Below are 26,550 nucleotides of genomic sequence, written 5' to 3' on the forward strand. Positions count from 1 at the left end.
GTACGCCTAGAATATACCAATATGACCATGGAATTTACAGAAGGCATTTACAACGAAGCATTGATAAATATTAAAGACCAAGTGCTTAGCTATTGCAAATAAAGTTCTAAGTCAATTGGGAACGCCAGCACCCACCCGAGCTGCGATTGCTTCATTTGATGTGGATTTACGCCGTAAACAGATTTGCAACATTGGTGATCTTCAGTCATATGTCCAATCAAACATTTCCAAATTAACGCGTGAACAGAAAGGCATTTATGATCACATAATGCAAATGATAAGTGACGGAGTTGGGGGGACCTTCTTCTTGGATGCGCCAGGAGGAACTGGGAATACATTCCTCATTAGATTGATTCTAGAGCAACGGTTCGATCAAAAAATGACAATTATCCTGTTGCGGAATATTAATCAGCCACAACTCTGCAACGGCACGCGACTTGCAGTTAAGAATTTGATGAATAACGTAGTGGAAGCAACGATTTTAACGGGGCCTTTCAAAGGTGAAGATGTCCTCATTTCTCGAATACCCATAATCCCGACCGATACACCATTTTAATTTAAAGATTGCAATTCCCAATTCGATTGGCATTTGCAATCACAATCAATAAAGCTCAAGGTCAATCTTTATATTTGTGTATTTTAGATTTAGATGCGGATTGCTTCTCACATGGGCAACTGTATGTTGCGTGTTCCCGAGTCGGCAAACCAGATAGCCTTTATATCTACGCAGACAGTGGAAAAACAAAAAATATTGTATATCCACAAGTATTGCAAAAGTAAACTTCTATGAAACGTATGCTTTGTTTTGTTTCTCATTTCTCATCCATGTAACCACAATGTGCCACAGCGAAGCGTGGCGGGTAGAGCTAGTTAGTTTTATATATAATTATCTAAAAGAAAAAACTACCAGAACAGCAACTATCGAAAAAATTTTAAAATTATTAAACAACTGTATATATTAATGCTATCCGTATTGAAAAAAGCCTGCAATGAAATTCATAACGTTTCCGGCTATGCCGGTCAAGGAGCCGGGAAAGTTACAAAGTTCATCTCTGAAAAAGGAGTTTAGTTTATAGATTTTCATTTCAATCACTTTAACCTATTTGGGAGCTCATGCCACATGGGGCTCTATTAATGATTAAAATATTCACTAAAATTGATTTTTAATGAAGTAAAATCGAAATTTTAAAAATAATTCGATTTCTGTTAAATTTCACAGCTTTAAATCTCATCAGGGGAGGGATAATAAATTATTTTAATAATTTTATTATTTAACAAAGTACATTTTGAGCATTATACATTTGAAAGGGCGAAAAATTATTGTTTTCATTTTAGGGGTTCCCATACTGAAGGGGAAGCTTTCGGTTAAAATTAATTTTTATAAAAATAATCCTTATTTTATATTTTAAAAAATTGATATGGATACCACATGGCTTCCTTGTACGCCTATTAAATTATACATAAAATTTTTTTTTAAAAGAAAATAAAATTTTATTTCTTTAATAACTTCTGATATTTTTCCATTTTTTAAATTATTATTGTAAATAAATAAATAACTCAAATTATTTAAACTAAAAACAAGTTAAAAAAAGGAGATGCAGTCTGGTTTAATCCGTTGTACCTTCCCTTGTAAGAAGCAACTATTTCATTAATTAAAATGTTATTTGGCTATACTCTGGAACCAATGAGAATAAGTACCACTTATGATATATCATTGGATTTTGGGTTTTTTTTGGATATTTTTGGTCCAGTCGATTGTAAACAAAAGGGTTCAACATCCTATGGCTAATCGTTTTTGAGTTATGCGAGATACATATGTACAGACGTCACGACGAAACTAGTCAAAATGGATTGAGGGATGGTCAAAATGGATATTTCCGTTGAAATCTGAAAACCATAATTTTTCACGATCACAATGCTTCCTTTACTTACTAAAAAAAAGTATCAAGATATTATTTTAAATCGTTTAAAAGATACAATGATACAGTCATTTAAACAAAAATAAAATTGTAATTTTCTAAGCAGGCGTGAACATTTTTTTCAATAAATTCTAAACTAAGAATCTATTCGTGGAATTCTAGAGTATAAAAAAACAAGATATTTATAATTTAAAGTGATTGGGCAACTTGCGAGATGGATTTAAATTTAGAATATGCTTTTAAAAGATATTTTCTGTTACCATAGATCATTCATTGGAGGAATATTGGTCTGCGAGGTCCAGAGTTATAAGACCAAATAGAGGACAACGTATATTTTTACGTTCATACGCAAAAACGTCCGCTGGAAAAAATAGATTTTTAGATGTGGGAGTATTTCAATAAAAATTTTTTTCGAAAATTATTTACAATTTAATTAATTTTTTTTTTTGTTAAAATTATTTTTTATAATGTCTTCTTAATGTGCGCAACTTAAAGAAAATATTTTTTATGTACGGTAATCTCAGATTCTAATAAGATTAAAATATAGTTTAAATTGAGTGTGTTGGAAATTAGTGGTTGGTTTTGTCCTACTTAGATATCATTTGTACTCTTCAGTGGATTATTTATTCATCAAAATTCATAGGCCTCAATAAGGATTTGCTACTAAAGGAGCGTGAAAACAGATTTAACTTATATTCTACATCTAATCAGCTTAATTCGCATCAATTATATTTAAGAGGCGGTTTTAGGAGTGTCAATACAGCTTACTTGGTGTTGTCTTCTCAGTCTTAATATTATTATAATAAATCACTCTAACCCAAATAATTTTTTTTTTTTTTAATTTAAATCCTAGGCAGTATCTTATTATTAAAAAATATATAAATTTCTCGAAAAGAGTTCTTATGATTTTAGTAAAACTTTTATGTACTTGAACATAAAAATGCAGTCTAATTTTATATTAAAGGTTATAAAACATAAGTTAAACAAATATAGATATATTTTTTTAATTATTTTTTTATATTTAATTATATATTATATAATATACTCTTAAATATTCAGTAAAATCTAACAACGAACATATTTTTTGGTACCTAGTTGAAACATCATAACTGAGCATTACGAGTACGTTACGATACATTCCTTTTTCTACACTGTAGTTTATTGTTACTTGACGTTAGTATTACTCTAAATTTAGCAAAAAAAAAACCGCAATTTAATGATGGCATGTTATAAGAAATTATAATTTCTTATTTCAATATTTTACACTAAAAACGCATATTTTAATATTATTAATTCATTGTAACATTTATAACAGTTGCAAAATCGGAAAAGATGGGGTAACACCAGGCTAGATGGTGTTGTTCTAAAAGTGGGTGTTGAGAATAGTCTATTAAGTACATGATTAACCTAATAGAAACCTCTTTTTCAAAGAATTTTGTTTTTTTTTGGCCACTGCAATTTAATTCTGTGAAGAAGAAGTGAAAATAACTGCATGATTGCTTTTGATTTGTAAATTAAAGTGCGGGAAATTGTGCAGACAGTCTTAGAAATAATCCAAGATAAATAAGTAGCCTAGAAAAAAAGTGGGTAAATTTTGAAAGAAATGTAAATGATTACATAAAAGGAGGGCAATTTTCATTTTTCCCAAAATGTGTCGGTTGATTTCCGACACATTTGTGTGCATCTCGAGCATTCCTTTTTGGGGTCCAACAATAATCTTTGAGTATTCTTACATTCCACTACTACTGGTAATTGTTTTCCATGACTGAGATTTACTGCTGGAAGTGTTCTCCAAGTTCATAACTACAATGCCTAGATTGTCAGTAAATAAATCCAGGTGTGTGATCCAAGAAACGAATTGTTACACTTATTACACCTCATATGTTTGAATGACATCAAAAAATTCAATTACCATTTTACCATGTTAAACAACAGGTATATTGAACATCTGTTAGAAAAGAATACAATCTCGCTTTTTAGAGATCGCTTGACATTTTATAGAAACTGTTTCTTTCATAACCCTGTTTTCATTATGTTGTAAGAAAAAAATCATGAAACTATTCATGTACCATGTTTAAAATAGACCTATTAATAATTTTATGATTGGCCGAAATATGATTTCTTCAGCAATTTTGTCATTAAATTGAAGCTGTTCTAATTTTTTTATTTTTTTGGCTGACGAACATAAACATTTACCGTAAGTTTTTTTTTACATTGTCGATCATAATGTAAAAAAAAAAATTGCATAAGATATGTTTAACTATTGTTTTCTGATGTGGTACGTCTGTTTTTTGAAGATATGTTATTAAGTATTGATTTTTAATTTATATTGTTTATACTTTTATGGTTTAGTTTACAGTGAAACTTTTTGTTTACAGTGCAAATTTCATACTTTCTTAGTATACGCTTCGTTGAATACATAGAAATATATATCCGTAAATACATACCCTTGAAAAACATTAAATTGAACGAGAAATTTTTTGATGTTGAATGAGGTGGAAAATAGGTAAAAGAAAGAATAATATTTTGAAAGTATTTGAAATACTCGCCAATGCGATACGTAGTTAAAAATAGAAAAGAAGTTAGTTAAATTAGGTTTGGCAAGCAAGCGGTGAAAGAAAAGGAATTAATCGGTGGAAATTTTCAGATAGATATCAAAATAATTTTCGAAAGGATGTAATAAAAACTTTTACAAATACGTCTACTTCGATGTAAGCTTTATGTTGAGAAAATCACGGATAAAACACGAGAAAAAGTAAATTTAAACTCAAAATAAATATTAGATAGTTTAAAAGAAAAGTCAGGGGATATTTTACAACATTTAGGAGGAGGAAGTGCGAGTAGAATAAATAAATATTATTAGTATATTAATAATAGGAAATTGATCTGTTATTAAATGTCATATAATTAGATCATTGCAACGTACGTGGATTTAAGTAACAAGACATTTATTCCGAGGAAAATTCCCATTTAAATCAATAAACCATTTAAGCGAATTCGGAAAACTTCAAAATTATAATTTGTTTCATTCAATTTTTTAAATTATTTTTTTTTTGTTTTTCTATTCAATTTTATTTTTAGGAAGTCTAAATTACATGTGTATATATTTTTTGAGAAAGTATTGATTAAGAAGTATTGAAAAAGCATTTTAACGGTGCTTGATTCTAAAATGAAAGTTACCGGAAAACCGTTTTAATTTATTGTAATTGTTAATATTATTTTATATTTTCTTGTTATTATCATTTCTTCTTTTTTTTCTTTAATAAAATGCAAACCTAAACGTCATAAAATACAAACAACAAATAAATAAATAAATGGAAGATCTATCGTTACAATTTTTTATCTTGCATATATAATATATATTTTTACTGCTTTTTTACATAGGTACGTGGCAATAGTCCATCCGCTTAGACATCGAATATCCAGGAAGAGAGCCTCATTTGTTCTAGTTATTGTCTGGTTATCAAGCTGCATTCTTGCAATACCTTGCATACTATATTCCACTACAAAAACAAAAAGGTAACACATTTTTAACGTTATTATTATTATTATTATTATTGTTGTTGTTATCACACAAACAATGAAACATTTTCTGAATATGATAGTATTTCACTTTTTTATCATTAATCTTAGGATAAAATTTAAAATATTTAAGAAATTATTTAATATCAAGTGAATCTAAACTAAAGAAAACTATATAATCGTATTAAGTAATAATTTTTCACTATCAAATTGCAAGAAGAACGTTTTTGGAGGTGAACTTCTATCTTCAGATCGATATGATTACATAACAAATCGATATTATAAACGTTTATTAAGTTACAAATATTTTTCATTTAGTATCTACTGTGTATGTGTGTATTTGTTTTTGTTATGTATTAAAACAAATGTTATATATATTAAAATATATATAAAAACAAAAAAAAACCTTTTTAAATACGCCTAAACTAAAACAAAAAAAAAAAGTCGGTTTAATAAGATCTAAATCTTGGAGGCCAAATTTTGACCAAAACTTAAATAATTTACAAAATTCTTGAAATATGATCATAAGCATTAGTAAGTGGTATAACAGGTTGACTATCTTATTAAAATCATTTTCTTTAGTTTATTTTTGATAAATTTCACAATCAACTTTGCCATCTACAGTTCTATAAAAACACTACGAATCTATAATACAGCGAAGGACTGTATATCAAATAGCCTTCCAGATGGAGAGGAAATGAAAAGAAAAGTGACTAACCGTCGTTATCCTGGTTTAAGACAGAATTACTGTTTTTTTCTACAAACAATAGGACAGAGTTCTCTCATATTAAAATTTTTAAATATGTTTAGGAAACTTAGCTTTCATTTTAAATTTAATATAAAGTAATATGAAATGGTATTGCAATTTATATTTTTCAGTTCTCAAAAAAGTTTTCCCTATACTTTTGTTTAGATTAACAAGAATTTAAAAATATAAATATTACATATAAAGCAATATTACCTGCAGCAATCGCAGGTGGTTTCAACTAAATTTTACAATATATTTCTCTGATTAAAGTAATAAAAAAAATTTTTTATTAACATTGCATCATAAAGTATATCTTTTATATAAGTTTGGGAGAGTAAAAAATTCCCCTTTTTCCATCGAAATTAACATAGCGCGTTACTAATGTTGTTGTTGCAATTTTTAAGACTAATCTTGTACTTGATTAACAAGTCAAGTGCTGTTATTTGCAAGAATTTATTTTAAATGTTTTTCAAAAAGGTAATTTACAAAAATACGGCATTTTCCGATGTCAAATTTATTATTAATTTTTGCAATTTATTGATATTATGATTGATTGGCCTCCTCTATGAATCATGAGACCTTGCCGTTGGTGAGGGGGCTTGAGTGCTCAGGGATACAGAGTAGCTGGACCGAAGGTGCAACCATATCGGAGAGGTATCTGTTGAGAGCCAGACTAAGGAATGATTCCTGAAAGAGGGCAGCAGCTCTTTCAGTAGTTGTTAGGGGCGTGAGTCAGGACGACTTAAACGGCCGTATCAACATCACTCAGTCCTCTGAGTACTGCGCAGCTGAAAGCAATGGAAAACTACAGCTGTTTTTTTTTTCCAAGAAAATGTGGCTCTGCATTTTCAAAAGAGGAAAGAGAAATGAACATTGGTAAAATAGACGGAGCATACAGTTTAACTAGTCATGCATCAAAAATCTTAACTAGAATTCTATACAGAAGAATTGAGAGGAGAGTGGAGCAAGTGTTAGGAGAAGACCAATTTGGTTTCAGGAAAAGTATAGGGACAAGGGAAGCAATTTTAGGCCTCAGATTAATAGTAGAAGGAAGATTAAAGAAAAACAAACCAATATACGTGGCGTTTATAGACCTAGAAAAGGCATTCGATAACGTAGACTGGAATAAAATGTTCAGCATTTTAAAAAAATTAGGGTTCAAATACAGAGATAGAAGAACAATTGCTAACATGTACAGGAACCAAACAGCAACAGTATTAATTGAAGAACATAAGAAAGAAGCCATAATAAGAAAGGGAGTCCGACAAGGATGTTTTCTATCTCTGTTACTTTTTAATCTTTACATGGAACTAGCAGTTAATGATGTTAAAGAACAATTTAGATTCGGAGTAACAGTACAAGGTGAAAAGATAAAGATGCTACGATTTGCTGATGATATAGTAATTCTAGCCGAGAATAAAAAAGATTTAGAAAAAACAATGAACGGCATAGATGAAGTCCTACGCAAGAACTATCGCATGAAAATAAACAAGAACAAAACAAAAGTAATGAAATGTAGTAGAAATAACAAAGATGGACCACTGAGTGTGAAAATAGGAGGAGAAAAGATTATGGAGGTAGAAGAATTTTGTTATTTGGGAAGTAGAATTACTAAAGATGGACGAAGCAGGAGCGATATAAAATGCCGAATAGCACAAGCTAAACGAGCCTTCAGTAAGAAATATAAGTTGTTTGCATCAAAAATTAATTTAAATGTCAGGAAAAGATTTTTGAAAGTGTATGTTTGGAGTGTCGCTTTATATGGAAGTGAAACTTGGACAATCGGAGTATCTGAGAAGAAAAGGTTAGAAGCTTTTGAAATGTGGTGCTATAGGAGAATGTTAAAAATCAGATGGGTGGATAAAGTGACAAATGAGGAGGTATTGCGGCAAATAGATGAAGAAAGAAGCATTTGGAAAAATATAGTTAAAAGAAGAGACAGACTTATAGGCCACATACTAAGGCATCCTGGAATAGTCGCTTTAATTTTGGAAGGACAGGTAGAAGGGAAAAATTGTGTAGGCAGGCCACGTTTGGAATATGTAAAACAAATTGTTAGGGATGTAGGTTGTAGAGGGTATACTGAAATGAAACGACTAGCACTAGATAGGGAATCTTGGAGAGCTGCATCAAACCAGTCAAATGACTGAAGACAAAAAAAAAAAAAGATAGATTGGATATAAGTTTAATTTCATTTCTGAACTAATAGGTATTGTGGTTGTTTCTTAGAGGTACTTGTTGATGCTGATTAAATATTAGTGGATTCTATGATAGGCTTATTATTAATAAATTTGTATTGCAAATGTTTAAAGTTACGGGTTTCAATATATGGGGATATTTTTTGTTTTTATTATTATTACAAAATAGTACCATTTACGATATTATTAATAAAATCAAACCAAAATATTATTTTTTAATTTTATTATTATTATGAATTAATTGTTTATATAAACCTATAATAACTTAATTTTGTATATTATTTCATAATCTCTTATGATAAACTGCTGAAAAAGGTATGTTGTGCAGGGTTTTGTTTTAATAAAGAAAACATTCCTCTAAGAAAGAGTTGAGATAAAAAAATAAAAAGGAAACTCGCAGGCGCTTAGTGTAAACAAGATTATAATCTTGTTCCCAAAACGTTAATTTTAAAAATTAACTAAAAATCTTCATTAAAAAGATTTCAACAAATGGGGCCAAATTGGCTATTAATAATTTTGTCTAATTACTGTATGCTTTAAAGATTAAATATTTATGAAATGATTTCTCAATCATGAGCACAAAAAACTCTTAAAAATAATAACAGTATTTACACGTAATATAATTGTTGATTTTAGTAACCTGTGTTTCACCCATAGTAATCATAAGCACTAAAACGTATAAATAATCTTATTAGAATCTATAATAAGTTAAACGAAGTAATTATCCTTATATAAAAACACAAGGCATCCTTAAAATCAAATATAAATTTCCAAATTAAAATAATTCTTTCTAAATAAAATCTCTGCCTAACAGCAAAAAATAATTTTTCTTGCTGTTTAACCAGCGAGGAGTGATGCCATTTTACGCATCCAGATACTCACGAGAATCCATTTCATGTAAAGTTCTAAGTTGTACAGGATGTAGTAGATGAGAGATGGTGAGATGGCATATCATGTGTTATAAACGTAAATCCCTTTCTTCCACGTGTATATAAACGTGGCAGAAAGGGATTATTGTATTAAATCCATTAATTCCAGTTATTTATAAAGTTATCTGCTTGGAGTCTCCCGCGTCCAGTTTATTCGATATCTTTCTGAATACAATAATAGTCCTGTATTATTTTTATACACTCGAATACTAAATCAGAAAGCTCTTCATGATGTATTGTATTACAACAAGGTTTGGATTAAACAGAAGTGAACTTAATTTTTTTTTATTCAGAACATTTTTTCAACTAATTTTGTCAAAACAAAGTTTACGACAGACTATTTCAAAGCCAGCTTAAAAGGAAAACATTGAAGGCCTAAGAAAATTTTAAAGAAATCATTAAGTCTGATTTTCGTAAATTTGATGGGTAATATAAAATGAATGCAGGTAACACACGCAAAAATCATTCATCTCATCTTCTGAAGTAATACCTAACGGTGGTTAAACAAAAGAAAAAAGTAACAACTCATCGCGATAGTAATCAAAAGCTTCTAGTGATGCTGGGTGAGAAATAGTTGATGAATTACTACATGAAGAGCGAAACTACTTACTTCGCTTCACTAGGAGAATGAATTTAAGGGAGAAATTGTATGGAAGTGACTTGTTTGTGTTTGAATCGGGTAAGTGTATTTCGGCTGTTTATAAGCTGTCTAAAAATACCACTGTTACTTTTTGTGTAAGTGTTCACTTGATCAATATACTAAAATATTTTTAAACATTTCAATAGCTATTCAGCAAGTTAGGAACTTTATATTACAAGTATGTAATGTGTAATTGCTTGCCAATCCAATCGCTCATTGGGTAGAGTAAAGAAAAGAAATTCAGCCAGTTTATTCTCGATCCGAGAGTGAAAAAGCATTCGGTAAAATGGTTTGCTAAATATTAGATTTAATATTACTTTCCGCAAAAACTAAAATTATAAATTTATTTTTGCGTTAAAAATATGACGTTACTTTTATTTGTTCGCAATATTTCTTTTTATCTAATCTGCCTCATCATCTGGTGTTTTACCTGGTGTCATGTCCCTTGCACTCCCGCTGTCCCCCTCTATTTCTACTCTAAGCCCTCTCCTTTGTTTCCTTATAGTTTTTAATCTTCATTTCGTCCATTAAGATCATCCTTCTTTTTCCGTTTCTAGTTTTTTTTACTTCAATTAGTCCTTCCTATGTAGTTGTCAAGGTTCCACTTTTTCTAAACGTTAAGACGTCTTAACCAGTTTCCTTGTTTTTGAGTACTTCCGGCTTAAGTGCTCTTTATCTTTTAATTCTTTTCATTACTTTCTCATTTCTTACTTCATTCATCCAACTAAGTTTTCCATGTTTCTTCATATCAACTTTCCAAAAACCTGAATCCAGTTTTCCTTCCCTCTTCCTCATTGTTCTGTTCCACCCAACAAAACATTTCCTCCATTAGTATTTGGTTAACCTCTTGCTTAACTTTAGTTTCTATGAAAAATTCCAGACCTTTACTAAACAAAAATCTCCTTTTCTTATTGAAGACTTTCTTTCCCAGTGTTTTCCTTCCTTTTATTTTCATTCCGCTCTTTCAGCCCTCCATCACCATAGTCCCCAATTATCTGTAATTCTTTACGCTTTTTATTCTTTCTTTGCTTGTCCTTATCACTAAATTTTCTTTATTATTTATTTCTATTACTTTAGTTTTCCTATATTTATTTTCATTCCTTCCTCCAGGGATATTAACAATCGCTCGATTATGTGCCATCAGCAACAATTAACATTAACATAATTTAAAGGTTATCTAAGTTTTAATTTCTTAAATTTAGAGTTTGGCTAATGCGTTATTTGAACTTTAAAATGATTTATTTTTTTATCTGCTATTATATAAAACATTTTTTCTGTATATTTCTTCAGGAACACTGTTCCATTCTAGTCCGATAATTTTAAGGACAAATTAATTTATCGTAATTAACTGTGATTAATCTTGTATTTATTGCGAATGAACGGTTCAGTTTCTACGCAACAATACAAGAATCTTTTACTGCCAATTCCAATGCAGGTGCTTTAATAACATATTTATTCTATTCACTGTCTTTAAAGGAAAAAAATTGTTAATGCTAAATCCTTCATCCTCCTTGTTGTAGTAACAAACTCTATGCAGCCGAATAACCCCTCTCCAGCATTAGATTCAAGTATTTTTCTGCTTCAAACGACATTCTAGATCCCCATACCGTAATAAATCAATATTTAAATCCCCGGTCACAGATACGTAATCTTTCCTTTCACGTTGTCTGGTGCAGCGAATAAACTATTTAAAAAAGGTAAAGCTTCCCTTAGCAATAGTGATTTATATATACTCAACACACTATATTTCTAATGGTAAACTATGAAGTCTACTTATACATAAAATTCAACAAAATACTAAAGACGATATTCATCACATATTATTATTCGGACTTAAATTAATTTTCCTGCAAAATATTCTTAGCTTCCTAAAGGTGTTATAAAGGTAACGTTACTAACACAAATCTTCATTAATAGACACATTATTAAACAAATTCTAATTAACAAAGTCCATACTACAATCACGCACCATCCAAACACAGCCTTCAAACGTTTCTCGTCTGCACGATGTAAATTTTCTTGCAGAAAATCTGAGAATTATCTTCCAACTTGAGCCTTACATTCCGATCTCGCACCCAGCATACGTGAATCTGCTAGGCCTTGAAAATACTTTTTTTTTTAATTAGTTGTTTATTTAACGGTTTTAGGTGGGTTTTTTTTAATGTTGCCTTTTGGAAAATTTGTCTTAATTAAAGAGAGTCAAGATTGGGCTTTTTGTCATCCTTTCCAATAATTCGTATGGAAATTGTTCTGACACCTCTGGAAGACAATTTAGCTATAATAGGTCCTGAAGCATTTTGTTATAGTTATATATTGACACTAAAATATTAATCGGCCTCCAAAGTCGCTTGACTTAACACCTCTAGACTAAAACCTGTGGGACCACTTGAGATCATTACCATATGAACAAAAATATAATACAAAAGAGTTATTAATTAAAATTCTCAGCTTTATAAAACTATTACAGAACAACAATTTTGAAGTACGGAATTCCATAAAAACATTGTTCGTCCGGCAGAGTGCTGTACCCACTGTGATATGAGGACATTTTCAGAACCTACTTAAATTGTTTGTAGGTTGGTTTTGTTTGTTTTTGTGTGTGTATTTATTTAAAAAATGTGTGTATTTATTTTCGATGGACTTTATCCGAACCATTTTATTCAGAATCAAATTCTCTGCTAGTTTTGTTTAAAACTTTTACATGTTTAGAGTTGAAAATCGGACTATTGTTGATGCCGAGGATTTTTGCCAGGAACTTGTAAACCACTTTCAGTCCATGTATTAATCATGTATAACCGATATCTACAGTTTAGTTTTTTGACGATGTAATGGAATAATTTTTGACGGTCTATTGATCTCGGCTATGGTTGTTAAGTCTGCATAAAATTGTTGTGGCTGGTTTTGGTAATTTTCCTGCGTTTATTTTTAAAGGTCCCTCTAACTTAACTGCTCCTATTTTTGCATGAATTTGCAATCTTAGCTTGAAGTCAGGTGTTTTTCCTGATTGTTGGACGTATGCTACGGTGTTGCTAGTGCCAAAAAGTGAGATCTTCTTAGCGTTGATAATTACCGATCTCTGTAGTTAGCGTCGCTACCAAAATATTTTAAAAAGCTGATTACCAATATTTTTATGCGTCGTATGAGACTTCAGTATCTCCGTATCAGCATGGTTTTCAGGTAGGTAGATAGATTTTCTGCTAATTTCACCTATATGCTGCTGTTTAATGCTCCTGAGGTTGAATAAAGTAAACAAATCGATGCAGTAAACTTGTCTTTCGTAAGGCCTTCGTTACACTTCCTTACGATTTACTTCTGTTGGACCTTGATCGTTTTGGTGTTTGATCAATGATGCTGAAGTGGTTATAAAGCTATATATCTAGTATTTTTCGAGTTAAAGTACTTGGAGTGATTTTGAGAGCATTTACAGCTATTTCTAGGGTTCCTCAGTGTTCCAACCTTGGTCCCGTGTATTATACTTTTCATTAAGGACATTGGTCATAATATTAATTCAAAATTCTCATTATTTGCAGATGACCTAAAGATTATGACAAAATACATAGTATATACATTTCATAAAGTAAGTATTTTTCATTTTAAATTGCTTTTCAATAACTATGTTTCTATTATAGTCTCTAAAGCTAGAAGACACCTCGATTTGTTTCAATGGGTTAGTTGCAACCCTAAAATAAAATATCCTAAGCATTATGAGTCATTTCAAAACTATGATTTTGTCCATGCTTGATTATTGTGCCGTAGTTTGGAACTATGATACAGATTACACTTCGTCTGATGTAGAAACGATCAAAGAGACTATTCCATATATTACGTTTCCATAGTTTCGTTCAGCCGAGTGACAGTTATGAAGATATACATATTAAATGGGGAATTTTTATCCTTAAAACTCAAAATGTTTAATGTTTACTGGTTTTTTCCCAGGAGATTTATGAATGGTTCCTTTCCTGGAATTATTGACCACACTGTATCTGTGTGTATGTATACTTTAGGAGACACCATCCCTGCCTGTTCGTACAAGACTGAAATGCTTTTGCTAGATGTATTGCTAGAATAAATTATTATAGTAATTTAATTGGCATTTTTTTAATGAATTCAAAAGAAAATTAAGGCAGTTTTTAATTCAGTACACTTAATTTCATATTTATTTTTATTTCAGTGTTTGTAATTTTACTGCGATCTTTTTGAGTTTTAATACTTTTGACTAACATTTACTTATATCATAAGTTTATAATATTAAATTATTAATTATTTAGTTTTATTTTATTTAAAAAAAAAATTAATTTACCACCCCACCGATTTAATTTGTTTTAGTATTCAAATATTAGTTCCTAATTAAAATACTAAAGACGATCCCACTTTTATTCGTCCTCAGTTAGATGAAATATAAAGCCTGGTCCGTTGTGCTGAAGAGGGGGATAATCCGTGCAATTCTTAGCCGGATGGCAGGGCTGTCTCCCTTCTGGTATGCTGAGGGTACACCACTACCTATGCGTAGCTGCTGAACTTGTTCCTCTGACATATCCTCGTTCGGAGGAGAGAACAGATGTACATGTGAGAGGGTAAGATGGATGCAGAGGCACCACTTCCCCGCACATGGCAAGAGAGTTTGGATCAGTCAAAGAAAGGCAGATGGACCTGCAGACTGATCCCGGTCTTTCAGATGACTCTGCCAAAATCACGGGAAACTATAATACGAATTGACCCAGTTTCTTACCGATCACGGATGTTTTATGGATACCTCTGCACCCGAAGACTGAGACCTTCCAGGGAATGTGTATATTATGGAGAGGAGGTAAACACACAATATACGGTGTTGTATGTGCGATTGGTTCCTGTAGCATAGGGAAGAATGCAGTAGAGAATTCGGCATGCTTACCCCAGTGCATCACTGGGACTACCCTGCAGAACTAACGATCATGGCATGCGGTGTCCAAGATAGCGTTTAAGATCATCCGAACAAAGTTGGCCGATAAAGTTCAGGGAGAATATTACCTCTGTGTCACCCTTAGGACAGATCCTCGGTCCCAAGGTGGAAGTTAAATGTACCCTAAAATATTGAGGGATTAGAGACGTAGTCAGCAGTTGGGATGTGAATCCTCACAGTGGAGACAAAGCGCATGGGATGCAGTGATAATACCATAGGTGGGCCCAGCATACCATGTTATAGAGAGAAGAGATTTTAGTGGATAGGCTGCAAGGGAAAATTTCACGCTACCTTGGGGTTTTAGACCTCATTGTGATTATAACAGGTTTCCCTTCCTCCTGAAGTGGCACGCATTAAGATATTAAGTACACTGTTTTGTGCGTTTAATCACATAATTTGAGTAGGTTGTACCGCTTTCCTGTTACGATGGGTATCTTCATGGAAAGAATGTGAAGGGTGATAAGAGAGGCTATAAAAAATTATTATTAGTAGTTATTATTAATATAGTTTTTAATATTTAAATTAAAAATGAATGATGTTTTAAAAGAGTAAGACTATTGTTTTATAGTCTCTATATAAAAGTAGTTGCATGGTCGTTGTTGTACAAAATAAAAAATAAATAACATTATTTTAAATTTTATAAAAATTATTGAACGTAAGTTTTGTAAATATATATTACAGTATTTTCTTATTAAAACATAAAAATACTTAATATAAATGAAATTACATAGACTACGTTATAGACACTACTAGAATATGTAAAATATTTATAAATAGTCAAGTTTTATTAAAACTTAGATATTATAACATATTGTACAGAATTCTTTTTATAACCATTATAAGCTTGTTGAATTATTATTCAAAGCACGTTTTTATTATTACCTTTTATAATATTAGTATACTTTGTATAATCATATAATAAATTTAAAAAAAATTATTTCATTTTTTAATATTAGACATAAAAGTAGAAAAGGACTTCAATAATAGTAGTTTTATAATATATATATATATATATATATATATATATATATATATATATATGTAGTAACAATTTTCAAGTTTCTTGTAGTTGAATAAATTTCTACTCCATACTTAAAGTTAAAAATGCATAGTTGTTATATAGTATTCTCGCTTTTTTTTATGAACATATAAAAATATATGTACGTAAATAAAAATACTCCTTAGATGTAAATAATCATATGTAAATAATACGCATGTGCAACTGCGCGCGCGCATACATGAATGTAAATATACATTTTTATTAAATCGTAAAATAAAATAATATATATATCATCTATATCAATTATTAATATTGTGCAGATAGATAATTTAAGTTACGTGTATTACCTGTAGTACTATTATACTTGCATAATAATATTTTAAATAAAATGTGTGACTGCATTAAACTTTTTAAACATTTATGAACTATTTTATAAACGTTTTCAACAATCTTATTTCTTTCCTTTTGTTCAAATTACGTTTTTTTAATAATTTATTAAAGTAATATTTTTGAACGTGTTTACTTCATAAAATAAAATAACGCATTAAAACGCGTAGTATAAGATTTTAAATAAATAATGAAAGCTGATTAAAAAAAAGAGATTTCATCAGTTCACTTCTGGTTATGTTATTAACAATTTGAAGACACATCAATCCCATTCCACCATTTAAGAATGAGTTACGCCGCTTACGTCACAGAGATTTTATTTAAATATAATTATAATTGTTAAGCTTTTCATATCCTTAAAGGAAGTTTTAGAAATACTTCTGAGTTACTCTTTTTAATCTTAAGACATATAACTGTACTTCACCAAAGACAACATATCAGAATAGTCTGCAGTAAATAAGGATAAAAAGGTTCGTAGATTATATCTTTGTAACCTATACCGTATCGGAACCCTCATATTTTGTTTAAATTTGCTGCTTTAGTACACATCATCAAAATTTCCTTATATTTTTTTAACTTTTAAAAAATATTGTCTGAAATAAAGATGTTTAAGAAGATATGCATGGTTAAGCGCTAGCCTTTCCTTGCTGGCGGTAATAGTTCTACGTTACATGTAACAATGTGACCTACCTATCAATATCTTACTGCTAACGACTTTTCAATATTCCATTTTGTTGTAAAGATTTTATTTTACAACATATTACCCTGACCTGGTGATCCTAGGATATCGGCTACAGGAAAATTTATGTTAAAAATAAAGGACCCAGCTATCTTTTAGCCTCTAACAAAGAAAGCTATACTAAATACCTGGGCAATTCCGGTATATAAAAATCAAGCAGTCTAAGGTATCAATTATTTCTCTTTAGATACCTTTTCTATTTCGTCATAAATACAGGGTTATCATAAAAGAATGGTGCGGTTTCAGTAATTCATAGGAAGATTGTAGGGAAATTTCTAGATGTTATATTGGTATCCCTGAAAGCCTCCAACCCAAAAGTTTGTTTATCAGCAGTTGTAACCACAACGCCAGTTCTTGTATTGTTGTTGCGGTGAATTTAGTGAGTTACTATGTTCTCGGATAAAGACAAAGCAAAGTGTGTTTTATTGATGGCTGAATTAAAATCCGTAATTTTAGTTCAACGTGCGTTTCGACGTGAATTCGTAAGAGATTAACCACACAAAAATAACATAACAAACAATTGTTGTTTGAATTGTTGGTTCAAACAATTCGAAGAAACTGGATCAGTTAAGATACAGAAATCAACCGGCAGACCAATTGTATCAGACGAAACGGTTGAACTAATTAGACAATCGGCAATTAGGAGTCCTGGGAAGTCCATCCCCCGTCGATGCGTCGAATTAGGTATTCCAAAATCAACAGTTCACAAAGTTTTACATAAAAAAACTGAAATTACAAGCTTATAAACTCCATATACTGCAGGAATTGCAACCCGATGATGGTGTAAAACGTTATAATTTCGCTGTTGAAATGTTGGACAGAATAAGTGAAAACGAATCATTTTTACATGATATAATTTTTACAGACGAAGCTACATTCCATGTGAATGGATGTGTTAGTCACATGTGTGGCTCTGAAAACTCACACGCAATTATTGAGAAACAACGCGATTCGCCTAAAGTTAATGTTTGGTGTGGTGTGATGAAAAATCGTGTAATAGGGCCTTTCTTCTTTGCTGAAAACACAATTAATGGAGTTATGTATCTTGACATGTTAACCAATTATTGCTTTCCTCAGCCGGATGAACTCGAAAACATTCATCAACTTCATTTCCAACAAGATGGTGCTCTCCCGCATTTCAATGCATTGGTCACGGATGCTTTGGACGAAAAATTTGGAGATCGATGGATAGGCCGGCAAGGACTTTGGCATCCAAGGAGTCCAGACCTGACACCTTGCAATTTTTTCTTGTGGGGATAATTATAATTCAATAATAAAAATAAATTACAATCACCGTAACGAAATCAAATTTCCGTATATTTATTGGCGCTGACGTTTTGGCCACGATCTGAATCTAATAAGTTAAATTTTATATTCTCCTTCATCTTTAATTACTATATTTTTTATTACTTAAAATTTCCGGATCAGTGTAATACAAAAATATTTTTCACGTAAATTGAATACAATTTCTGTTAAGGTATAAATATAGCTGAAGTAACTATATTATAAAATAAGAAGTTTGTTTTTCCAATTAAGAGACTAGCAAAACGGACTTGTATGTTAATACCAGTTTCTTCACTGAATATTTGTCTGAAGTTTATTGTTATAATGTTATAATTTATCTGTGTTTATAATGTTATATAACCCGCCGGGTTAGTCCAGTGGTTAAACTCGTTATCGCAAAATCAGCTGATTTTCGAAGTGAAGAATTCTAATGTTTGATTCCTTACAAAAACAGTTGCTTTTATCTGGATTTGAGTGCCAGACTGTAGATTCCGGTATGTTACACTTACATTGCATTACATCTCCAGCTATGTCAGACCGGCTATGGCAAGCCGGTAACAGTAACTTCATTTGCCTACATACGCGCACACACACACTCACTCTCTCACTCACTCACACTCACACTCACACTCACACACTCACACACACACACACACACACACTCACACACACACACACACTCACATACTCACTCACACACACACACACACAAACACACACACCCACACTCTCTCTCTCTCTCTCTCACAGACACTCACACACACACACACACACACACACACACATACACTCACACACACACACACACACTCACACACACACACTCTCACACACACACACACTCCTACACACACACATACTCTCTCACACACACACTCTCACTCACACACACACTCTCACTCACACACACACTCTCACACACACACACTCTCACACACACATACTCTCACACACACACACACACACACACTCACACACACACTCTCACACACACACTCTCACACACATACTCTCACACACACATACTCTCACACACACACACACACACACTCACACACACACTCTCACACACACACTCTCACACACATACTCTCACACACACATACTCTCACACACACATACTCTCACACACACATACTCTCACTCACACACACTCTCACACACACTCTCACACACATACTCACACGCTCACTCACTCGCTCACACGCTCACACGCTCACTCACTCGCACGCTCGCTCACTCACTCACTCACACGCTCGCTCCCTCGCTCCCTCGCTCCCTCCCTTCTTTTAGAACTGAAGTTAAAGATTGTTACAAACTAGAAAAAAGCCCCCCTTCATACAACCAACAAAATATCCCTTTATGTTAAGGTTTTATTTTTTTAGCAATTGGACTGAAAATATAAGAGTCCTAATGTGGATTAGGTTTTAATTTATTTAGTTCATTGAAAAATTGAAATTATAAAAAGCATTGTTTGATGAAAAAATACGCAAAAGAAAAAAAAATGACTATGCAAAAGATAAAAGTTTCTTGGAACATAGATTTCAAAAACATGTTAAGAGACTAATACATCTTGCATATCAAGAGTGAGGAGCATGAAGAAGAAATTGATTGGACCAAGACATTGTCAAACATCCAGACACTGTTGACAGGATGTTCTGCTTTCTAGGTCGTTACAAAATTTTAATAAAAAAAGCTGAAAGTAATACTTTTCCTCATTTTACTACACTTATTGAGTTATATATGTTAAATTCCGGATTATTTTACTTTGGAGCAATTGAAAAGAAAGAAAATACTTTAGAAAAAAAGCTAAATATCTCTGAATTTAGATTTTAGCAAGCGGAAAAATTATGTCGAATAGATTAAAAAAAAAAGAAAACATCATCTCCTCATCAGTAATAGTTTTGGCTGGGAAGAAAAGGTTTACTTCATTACTTAATATGCTTCAAGATGGAAGGTTTGACCATTATCTCTCTTGATTACTTACGTAATAATAAGTTATACAAATGTAAAATATCAAAACTATATTAAGTATTATTTCCAAAGCTTTGTCTGAGCTCCATTATCTTACATAAAAACTTAACTTCATTAAATAAATAATATCTCATAATTCCTTTCATGTATTCAAAAACAAATAATGAACAACTAACAAATGTGAATCAATATTCGTAAATAATAATTATATTAATTTTCAAAATAAACAAAATAAAGAAGGAAACAATAGCCTTCCAATTAGTAACAGAAATTAAATATTTTCAAATCAAAATTTCTTAAACAAAGAGTAAGGAATCAGCGTATAAATAATATTAAATGCAACACAAAATGTGGAAAACCACGGTTTTTAGGTCTATTTTGAGGTCAAACTACTGAAAAAAAAAACATTCTATTGTTTTATCTAAATTAAATAAATTAATTTGTTTTATACCTAATAATAAAAGTTCATGCATTGCAGAGGATTAAAATACTCGTATTACTAGTTCTGCCGAGCCACGAACTGTAAAACTTCGTAACAATAACTGGTCCCTCAGAGATACTTTCCCATATTGATAAGTTTAATAAACCCAATAGCAAAGTTTTCATGAAATCCGATATCTTTCCCAATATAGACTCCCTCCTCTTTACTTCCTATTTTTTTCAGAATTTAATAAAATCAACTACCTCCCAAATACACAACCTATCAGATCAAATTTCATTATTGTAAATTAAACTCAACACAAGGGATATAAGTTGCGCATTATACAATGCTGTACTGCATTGTAGAAATGTTTAATCATACGAATATGCATATTTTCTTAAGCTAGCAGCTTAAAAATTCATTGTAAATGAACAGAGAGAAGAAAAAAATGTTTGGAGGGGAAGACGTTTTTGATCGATACATATATTTTACGTCTTTAATAAAACAGTAAACAATGTAATGTATGCCGTTGTAGAGTCATAAATATTGTGTTTCAATTTCAAGTTAAGAAATACATAATCGATCTTATTATAATAATTTTATTAATATATAAAATTATTTTAATTTTACATGAGTATATTTTTGTTTTATTAAAAAAAAAATATATATATATATTATTATTATTTGAAGAAAACCTCAACAAATTATGATTTAAAATAAATCGTAATTTCACCTGTTTTTAAAGAAATGCAATGTCACGACTCCATAAATAGATTTTATATAAATATTTTATTTTTTACTAAAAACATATATAATTTTCATTATCGTCTTATCATATATTTGTTATAAGAATATTATTTTCTCCTACATGTTTCACTGCATCGATGTATCAGCACCACCAGGGAATGAAAATTATTCACATCACGTTTCGTTAGTCTTACACACAAAAAACACATAACATCACATCACAATATTACATGTTAAGGAATATATTTACAAAAAGCAAGCAAAATTTCCGTGTTATCCGGTCTAAGATTAGGTTTGAACTAAAGATTAAAATTCTATCAATCTATCTTTTACTGCCAGTGCAAAAAATATGTTATCAGATCTTATTCATTTATGAGTTTTGAACCGAGTGATTTTTATTTTTAAATATTTGTAAACTTTCTTACGCATTCGCATTATATAATCTTTATTACAAATTTTTACTATCTTCATTGTTTTATCAATTACATTATATTAAAGTCCTGTGTTCAAAATATGACGTATATAATTAGATTTTTCTTTTATGATTTGTAGCAGCTACACTTCACTTTTATAGCACCTACATGTTGTTTGTACCTATTTTTAAATTTATTTTTTGGCTAATGTATGCACTATGATAAGGTTCTCATTATATTTAGCAGAACCGTTGCACTTTTTTTATTAATTATAATTGTGTTAATTTTCATCTCTAAATTATTACTTGTTTTGTATGCTATTTGTGTAGTAATTCCTTTTCTAAATAAATTTATTATTTTATAAGTTTCAGGTCTTATATAATTAAATGGCATATATTTGTTGTCCCTAATATTGCTCTTCTGCGAACTTAATTGTGTATATTTATTTATAAGTAATTGATTATACAATTTTATTTTTACTTTTGTGCATAATTTTTCTACTATATGTCCGATCACCCTTAAATATTGGTGGTTGCTGTTTGTATTTAAGTATAAATTAAAGATTTGCTCGGTTTATTGATAATTTCAATGCTTTCTTAAGCCCAGCTATATAGACCAACAACTTTTCGGTTATCGGATGCTTGATTTATTACTATTGATATATCCACGTTAGTAGGCCTCCTGGAAATACTGAATTCCAAGCTGTGATGATCTCTAATGATATGAGATATAAATAATTAAGTTTTCTATTTTCTTCTTCAAATGTTCCACTTTTTTTAATCCATTAGAAACTCTGGAGTAATTATTCTCCCCTGCACTTCTTTAACCATATTTCTTCTTTATATTGGTGAAGGTCGCAAACACCATGCACCATGTTTGTTTGATCCACAGCATAGCTATTTGGGGAAGGCACGCCGAATTTCTTCCAGCATGTTTCCATCTGTTGCCAGAAACAATCGCACACGAATACCGTTTGTTCTGCGATTTCCTCCTCCCCGTAATATATATATATATTTCCTTTATTCGTTATTTATTTTCTAAAGTTTTGTAGATTTGTTGGAATTATTATGGACGAATGCTTTCCTTTATGCTAACACACAGTAAGAAAAATAAATCACGGAAACGTATAATTTCAAAAAACCACGCCTGACTGTTATTCGAATCTAAAGGTTTCACATAAAAGTCAAAGTAGCTACCAATTCAACATAGAGATACTTTGGATTACCGTTTTATTAATACAATTTTTTGAATTTTCTTCAAATTTTAAAAAGAATTTAATTATTTGAATGAATATGTTGTGTCTTAACTAATTTATACGAATAAACTCACCAAATTTTAACATTTAAAAATTCTGTTTTATAAAATACAATTTTCGTTTCGTTTTGTAGATATATGTCTTAATTAAGCAAAATCAATAATTCATGTTATTATAAACTTTTCAAAACTTTTTCATTGTCCTACCCATTTTTCCTAACAGCATTTGCTGCTTATTTCGTCTCTAGATCATTACAACTGTATCTGAATTGTTTTAAAGACATTCAAATATACTTAAAAATCTCAGTCATTCTTTATTTTTATACATATTTGTTTCATAGAAGAAAGCCAATCTCCGTGGGGAAGTGGTGGTGTCTCCGCCTTTCATCCGAAGGTCCCGGATTTAGATCCCGGTCAGGCTTGGCATATTTCATACGCTACAAAATTCCATTTCCGTAGTTTCTTTCCTCGCAGTTTCAAGCTTGTGAGGCGATCTCATCAAGAAAAAAACCCTAAACAAAACTGAACAAATTTGAAAATTAATTATATATAAAACAAACTATATTTTGTTTGTGAAGGTTTATTTAATACGTCACGAACCTGAAAACCTGTAATTGTTTAAATTATATTCTTACAGTCACTGCTGAATTCTTACGACTGAACACTAATATGTGTACCTTGTAATCAATACTGAATAAAATAACAAACTTTCAAATATTAATTAAATGCAATTTGTCGTCACAAACTGCTAGAGCAACTTGTTTATTGAAAATTAAATTTTTTCAACAATTTGAACGTTTAAACTATATTTAAGCAAGGAGATATTTTAGTGAGATTCAACTTAAAAAAAATATTTTAAATGAAAACTTGCTTTTGTAAAACTTAAAATTACCCCGCAGAATAATATTACATCTTTATCTGTTAATGTCTAACAAACTGAAATACCCTGGGTATTTTGGGATTAACGTCTAATAAATTGAAATACCCAGGGTTCTAAAATACCCAGTGTATTTATTTGTATCTACTATTGGTAAAGGAACTCTCGGATAATGTTTCAAAATATTTTCGAATTCAAAATGTTTTAAATTATTTTTACTTTAAATGTTTTAACCATTACTTTTACCGTAAACGAAAGTGCGCAAAAAATTTCTTTTACCGAAATAAATTTCAAACGTGTAAATCACGCAAAATTATTCTCCTCAGAATAATAATAATAATTTTAATTAAAATTAAAATTATTTAATTAATTTTTTGTTTGTTTTATGTTTTATCTTGAATAATCTCAGAATAAAATGCATTATTTTTGGTGAGTCAAATATAAAAAGGTTTTTTATGAGGTGCGTGGACATATCCACTCCGAAATTTTCAAAAATTCTTTGTTTAAAACTTGTTATCCAATTTTTTTTATCACTTAAAATCGTTTTTCTAATTCGCATATTAAGAAATTTATCACAAAAAATGACCCCTTAAATAATTAATTCAAATATTTCTTGAAAAAAAAAAATGTTTTTATAGATGAATCGAAGATTAAATACAAAAAATTAGTTTTGACCTTCTGGGAAATCGGGTATCCTATAAATTACGGTTTTTACGAGTTTATCATAAATATTTTAGTAAAATCGGTTCAGGAAATCTCGCGTGACTTTAAAACAAAAAATGTACTAACAACGTTATAAAAACGAGATAATGGATTAATTTTTACGTAAAAATAAAAATAACGAAACCGCAACTTCTTTTCACAAATACCCAATTCATAGATAAAAATTGAGTTTTTTTACAGATCTTTATAAAAGTCTGAAAAGAATTTAATATTATGAAATTAAAAGTGACTAGATTATGGAAAAGGTGATGATGAGCGTAGATATGAAAAGCAGGCAATGAATTGCATAATTTGACTTGAATAGCCGGTTAAGTGGTGCAATTAATTTTTTTTCATATTGGGGACGTCTATACTCAAGGAAAGCCTACGGAAAAAATTCATTTTTAAGCAAATAATCCCTAAGCGGTGATAAATTCAAGAAAGAACTTTTTGAAATTGTTTAAAAATACACAGTTACAGCCATTTCTAAATAAACAAATTTGTAATTTTCTAGGAGGCGAAAATCTTTGTCTAAATTTTTTTCAAAAAGTCATCAGTAAGAGCTACCAAAAAATTAACGAGTTTTGTTCTTTGTAAATCCAGTGGTTAACTTGGGATAAATGTAAAATAAATCTTTTAAGACTTTTCAAAATATAATAAATATTTTTTTGTTTTCACAGAGCAGTGGAATGAGACGGGAAAATATTTTTTATAGCAGTTTGAGAACTTATTGATTTAAAAATAAAATTCAAAAAATCCCCTTAAATCCATTACTGAAGCAAGATATAGCTGGAAAAAGAAAAATGCATAATCATCTTTTGGGAAGGGAGTAAATATTAAATAATGGATTTTTGGCAACTTGTGATTTTCATAAAGAAAATTTCAACTTTTGTTAAGAAAATTCTTTTGCAACAGTGCACCAGTAAAGATTTGAGATAATATTTTAGCCAAAACACCCCCATCTCTTTATCTAATTTTTCTAAAAATGAAGTACATTCTTTCCCACCGTCATACATCGTTTTCACTTCAATCTGAAAAGATTTTTTTGTACTTGGGACATGGAATAACAATTTTTGCACCATTATTTACAATTTATTAATTTTTTTTTTTTTCTGATCTTAATGCACAAAGATTTTCGGCCTTGACGGCCTTAAACAATCAATAAAAAATTGAAATCAATCAATCAATCAATAAAATCTAAATTATTTAATTTAGATCAGCAATAAACAAGATATTTTAATAGAGATTAATTTTTTAATTGCATTGAGAAAGAGGAGTCTACGTTTAAATTTTCACTAACATATAATCAGTTTTTACTTTTTTGTTCATATTTATGTATTTTTATTTTTTTAATCACTTATATTCTTAATTGATCGTTTTCTCTTTCGGAACCGCGGTTGTTACACTTTAAGTGGTGAACAAATAAGTTGATTATTTATTTATATATTTCTTTTGCCATATTGAATCTAATTTTTACTATTTTCATAATTTAATGATGATAACTTAATTTCTTGGAAAATCTGTTGTAAAATAAATCAGATTTTTCATGCAAATAACGTACGCGATCACTGTAGTCTTACATCATCAAGAGATTTCTATTATTAATGTATTGTTTAAAAAATACAGTTATTTAAAAAATAAATATTTGATTAAAATAATAAATAAACTTAGAAATCTGACTGCCGAGTAAGAGTTAATTTACTATGTAATTCATTTTTGAAATTTACTCGTTTCATGTCAAGTAATACAATTTTGACTAGAGTTAGATACATCTGAAACAATATTTCATTTAATATTTTAATAATGTTGCAAAGTAACTGTATTTGTGTTCTCTGCTGCAAAATTACTGAATAAGAT

At 30.2% G+C, this 26,550-nt stretch overlaps 1 protein-coding gene across 1 annotated transcript in view; it reads left to right on the forward strand.

The window, feature by feature from the left end:
• Positions 1 to 26,550, forward strand: part of TkR86C (Tachykinin-like receptor at 86C) — a 439,993-nt gene that overhangs the window by 206,884 nt on the left and 206,559 nt on the right. The window contains exon 3 of the mRNA XM_075354794.1: positions 5,304 to 5,438. Within this exon, the coding sequence (XP_075210909.1) occupies positions 5,304 to 5,438 (135 nt within the window). The remainder of the gene's footprint in view (positions 1 to 5,303; positions 5,439 to 26,550) is intronic.

The sequence above is a fragment of the Lycorma delicatula genome, chromosome 1 (genome assembly GCF_047948215.1).
Source record: "Lycorma delicatula isolate Av1 chromosome 1, ASM4794821v1, whole genome shotgun sequence".
NCBI lineage: Eukaryota > Metazoa > Arthropoda > Insecta > Hemiptera > Fulgoridae > Lycorma > Lycorma delicatula.